Below are 5,387 nucleotides of genomic sequence, written 5' to 3'. Positions count from 1 at the left end.
AGAGAGAGAGAGAGAGAGGGAGAGAGAGAAGAGAGAGGTAGAGAGAGAGAGAGACTAAAGATGAAGCTACCTGTAGAAAAACACGTTCAGATCAGATATTATTTTTAAAAAAAACGATAGGTCGATCCCTCCCCCCCAAAAAAATAAAGGAATAAGAAGGAGAGAGATAAAAAGAAGACAAATGGAAAGCCAGAAAGAAACGGCTACAGGAGATTTCCTGACAATTGCTGAAGGTGAAATCCACTCTCAAGCTCCAGTGATCAATGAAGGCGGAATTGCACACACCTCAGGAATCAGATGGTTCAACGGGGTAGATGGATTAGGGAAAACCTGGTCGGCAAGGCAAGGGAAAAAGAGGGGAAATTCGTTGTCAATCCGACGAGAATGGGCTTACATCACACCCTCCCCCCCCCCCCCACCCCTTGGCTGGCAGGCGTAAGTCCGCCATTGACGAGCCAGCACATGGGGGAAAGTTCAAGGGTCAAGGATTCGTTGTTATTGAAGAGCATTTTTTAAACACGACTATCTATCTATATAGTATGAATATCTAATCTATTTATCTATCTATCTATCTATTTGCTCTATTATATGAATATCTATCTATCTATTTATCTATCAATTTGCTCTATAATATGAATATCTATCTATCTATCACTGAAAGACAAAAGATTCTATTTGGTGTCTTTCCCATGCCGTTGCTGCTCTACTTCGGGATCATGTTCTGATCCAGTCAAAGCCTTGTAGCCCACCCTGCTAGTGTAACTCGGTTAGTATCGAGCTAGATCCCCGCCTTGTCTTATAAATAAGTGTCACCGTTTCTCTTATCCATTTATGTACAGGAGCATCGATTTCGCTGTTCACAATTACCCGTTGCAGGAGTACATAAAAACCCCCCCAAAGAAACGTGCTTTTCCTTTGGTTACATGTCTTACGAACTTGAGTGAACATTATCGTTTTCTCCACCTGACGATTGCCGTGGGTGTCTGAGCAATCAAGTATTTGGGGGCATAACAGTCATTGTCTTTGTGCTTTTCTTTTCTATGTTGTTACTGTTTCTGTGACGTTGGTGGACAATGATGATGATGATGATGATGATGATGATGATGATGATGATGATGATGATGATAATGATGATGATGATGATGATGATAATAATGGTAATATTGGTAAAAATTATAATAGTGTTTGCATTGCTTTATCCTTATAGTCTTTTCCTCTCGACTTGTCTTACTGACTTAATTACTGCCTATGTTGTAGTCTGTCTGTTCCGCCCTTCTTCCGCCCATCTCTCTTTCTCTTTCTTATACGTGCTCTCTCTATTTCTCTCTCTCTCACTCTCTCTACATACGTGTGTATGTGTATGTATGTGTGAGTGTGTGTGCGTGTGTCTGTGTGTGTGTTAATGTATGTAAGTCAACTTATCCTAGCTCTATCTATCTATTTTTTTTTTAATTTTTTTTTTTTTTTTTTGGGGGGGGGAGTGTTTCTCTGCCTTTTTCCATACCCAAAACTTGCCTTAGTCATTAGAAGTAGAAGTTAAAGTGGCTTTATACTCATAGCATAAATCTAGAAGCTTACGGTTTCTAGAACCTTAGGCTCAACAAAGATCCTTCTCGCAGACACAAAGCAGAATTTACAAGCAGTTCTTAGCTATCGGCATAGAATCAATAGACTTCTGTGGTCTTCCCTTTGAACTTCAGATGTTAACATTTATCTTAAAACGTTTTCTTTACTTCCACTATTAGTGGTTCTAGTCAGGTTTAGTTCTTTATCTGAAAGAAAATAGAATTATAATCTCGAGTCTGCGCAGAGATAAACGCGGGCATTATTATATGCATCTGTATTTTTATTATATATTACAAAATACCATTATTTTCTATCCATCGACCCACAACGCACTGAGAGAGATCTAGAGATTTCTTCTTTTGGAGGATAAAAACAAAGAAACAATCAATCTAGAAGCGTCTTGGTTAGTACGCTTGAGTGGAAGTCGATACGACAATCAATACAATAAAGGATTTTTGCTCAAAGCTGCTTGCATTAAAAGACGCTGAAAATTTCTCCGAGATCTGGAGTATTTCTTCCGACCATCAAAGAAATTTTCATCTGTGTCGACAGACGTTTGCGGTACATTAGGCTGAACTAATCAACATTATATTTATTGAAAATGCACGCACAAGTGAACACATGCACTCATACATCATATTACACATAATATACATGCACATACAAATAGGTTTCATCACAGTAAGATTATTTAAGAGGCGGGAGGAAGAGACTGAGAGAGATCATTATAATATTTTTTTCCCATTCTTAAAAAGTAAAACACTTCGTTAAATCTTGGCCAATCTTCACGCAGGTTTGGTCGACTGTTGGTACAAATAAGCACCCCAAGTCATATATTCGGGTTACCTCTGTAACGACTGACAATTAGTGAGTCTGTGAACGTTGGATCACGACTTTTAGAAAAACGCTGCATTTTTACTCTAGCTGAAACCTACTACCTTTGCATCTTAGCCCCATAATTTATTAAAAACCCTACTGCCCCAAAAGACGTCGCGAGGTGGACTTTGGTTTATTTGACAATTTATTTTCCACTTCTTTTCGTGAGCTTTTCTTCCTTTCGATACATGTTTTTTTGACAGTATTTCTAACGACGTGTGTGTCTTTTATTTTTCTTTCAGGTGTGGTTCCTGCATCAGGAGGTGTGTGACATGTGGATCTCAGTGGACGTCCTCTGTTGTACCGCCTCCATTCTTCACCTGGTCGCCATTGCCATGGACCGGTACTGGGCGGTGACCAGCATTGACTACATTCGCAGACGAAGCGCACGTCGCATTCTGTTGATGATCACAGTTGTGTGGATCGTAGCTCTGTTCATATCTATCCCACCGTTATTTGGATGGAGAGACCCTAACAATGATTCAGACATAACAGGCAAGTGCATAATCTCCCAAGATAAGGGATACACAATCTTCTCTACGGTCGGAGCTTTCTATCTGCCCATGGCAGTTATGATGGTCATCTACACGAGGATTTACCAGGTGGCCCGCTCCAGAATTCGCAAAGACAAGTTCCAGCAGAACAAAGCCAACATGAAGACTGAAGAAACAACACTCGTTGCTTCCCCTAAAACAGAGTACAGCGTTGTCAGTGACTGCAACGGCTGCTCTCCTCGAAATGACCACGAGAAGAAGAAGCGTCGGGCACCATTCAAAAGCTACGGTTGTTCGCCAAGACCCGAACGAAAGAAAAATCGCAACAAGAAACTAACCACGGCGTATGCTGAACGCTCTTGCACCGTTGTGGAACCCGAACCGAGCAGTGAACAAGCAAACGGACTGAGCTGTTCCGAGAGCGCAGACAACGCGTTGAGTGCAAGCGATAGTGGGAACAACATCCGTTTGAAGCAGATAATCGAGCCGGACGCCTTCACTAACGGTTGTAACGACGAGGCCAATATCGCCATGTTGGAGAGACAATGCAAGAACGGAAAGAAGATCAGCGCCAACGACCTCACTCCTTACTCAAGGGCGCGGGAGAAACTGGAGCTCAAGAGGGAGAGAAAAGCAGCGCGCACTCTGGCCATCATCACCGGGGCTTTTCTTATCTGCTGGCTACCCTTTTTCATTATTGCTTTGATCGGCCCGTTCGTTGACGAGCGGAACATTCCCATCTTTGCCCGGAGTTTCGTCCTCTGGCTCGGCTACTTCAACAGCCTGCTAAACCCGATCATTTACACCATTTTCAGCCCCGAATTCCGAAGTGCTTTCCAGAAAATTCTTTTCGGCAAGTACCGAAGAGGGCACCGATGACGATTGAAATGACAATGAAGTAAGGAGAACACGCTGAACAAAAACACGCAGGAAAACGAAGCATTCTTTTGTACATAGAACGTGATCTCCCATCAGCACTAAACAAAACACTACGGTTCTGATATGGATTATTTTTGCTGTGTTACTTGAAGTGCTGTACAAAACTTTAAACATGTGTGTTCGGATGTAATATGTACTCACACATTAGCATTGAACTCGATCAACATTACAGATTCATACTCTGAAAATGCTTTTCTTAAAATAACAGCAATGCTTTATTGTCATTATCATGTTTGTTTTCACTCTTTAGAATAATGTTGTTTTCTGTGATCTACAATGGAGTTCTCTTGGAGTCTCTCTTATCGTGAGATTTACATTAGTCTGAGGACTGATGAGGTCTGAAGGAAAGGACGGGGATGGAGTGGGGTGGGGGTGGGGGTGGTGGGGCGTTCCCCGTAAAAAAGAATTAAAATACTAGTCTGGTAACAATGATTTACTGCAGAAAGAGGGACCATTTCGTTTAATCGTACATAATAGGCCAAAAAACAACAACAACTATAACCACTTTTAGTACAAGATTAGATATTTGATGTTAAACCTGATGCTGCAAGTCTACATACCTGGCTAAGGGAACAAATGGACATTAAAAAAATATCCACGTCTTGGGCGAAAAAATATAATGGACATAGTTTCTTTGACGACCTCATCCTTTCACCATCATTGTCGTGATCATTATCACCAAACGACTGTGGTTGTTGATGAAGAGCTCTAACAATATTTAAGAACTATGTCTTTCATTACTTTCAAACAGATACTGAGGGAAATTAAACAAAAACCTTGGCTTATGGCTCTGTCAAGGTCAGCCTCTTTAGTAACAATTTGTTTTAGTGGTAATTTTACTCTTAATCAGTGTCTTTGACTTGCCACCCTCAAGCACTGTTTACCAGAATCCCATTAACCCATTTTGTACAATGCCTTCCATTTTCTTTTCAGAAAAAGAATACAAATGGTGCTTGTTACGGGGGTGTTGTGTGCAATTTCGAGTTTTGTTTGTAAAAAAGTGAATCATAAAAGCTTGAAAGGACGGGTTTACCACTCAATCAGCGTAGAGTACGTGTTTATGTTCTTTCTGTATTAACCCAATAGACTGTCGTTTGCAATACAAGATAATTATTTTGTTCTAAACTCTGATGACTATGCCATTATTCAAAGTCGTTGTTTTGAATAGTTTCGTAAAGTATTAGTTGTTTAAACAGCCAAATCACATTTTTTTTTTGGAAGCTGAAGTTCAGTTCGTGGATTTTGTAGAGGAGGCTTCCGAGTGTACTTACGTCTGTATCAACACATTCGCAGTTCGAGGGTAAAAGTGTGTGGACTTCATAAAGATTGTTAGTGTATCTGTTAACTTTTATTTACTTAGTAATTGCAGATCATAAATTTCCCAGATGGCTAAACCTCCAATAGATAGTTAGCGTAATAATACAAGGGAAGTGGGACGTTTATTTATTTTCAAACCAAGATCATGAATTGCGGAAAGTTCATAAATTCATGTTTTGTTTACGTTTGTTTTTC

At 40.4% G+C, this 5,387-nt stretch overlaps 1 protein-coding gene across 2 annotated transcripts in view; it reads left to right on the top strand.

The window, feature by feature from the left end:
- The window catches only part of LOC100533276 (G-protein-coupled 5-hydroxytryptamine receptor 2), a 170,993-nt gene extending 165,993 nt beyond the window's left edge, over positions 1 to 5,000 (top strand). Inside the window, exon 4 of one of the 2 annotated variants that reach the window (XM_013080815.2) lies at positions 2,685 to 5,000. In XM_013080815.2, the coding sequence (XP_012936269.1) occupies positions 2,685 to 3,815 (1,131 nt within the window). In that variant the 3' untranslated portion in view covers positions 3,816 to 5,000. 2 annotated transcript variants of the gene reach the window in all.
- Positions 5,001 to 5,387: the final 387 nt, after the last annotated feature.

Source organism: Aplysia californica, unplaced genomic scaffold, assembly GCF_000002075.1.
Source record: "Aplysia californica isolate F4 #8 unplaced genomic scaffold, AplCal3.0 scaffold00101, whole genome shotgun sequence".
NCBI lineage: Eukaryota > Metazoa > Mollusca > Gastropoda > Aplysiida > Aplysiidae > Aplysia > Aplysia californica.
Note: the sequence above shows the minus strand (reverse complement) of the source record. Positions and strands in the feature narration are given on the sequence as shown.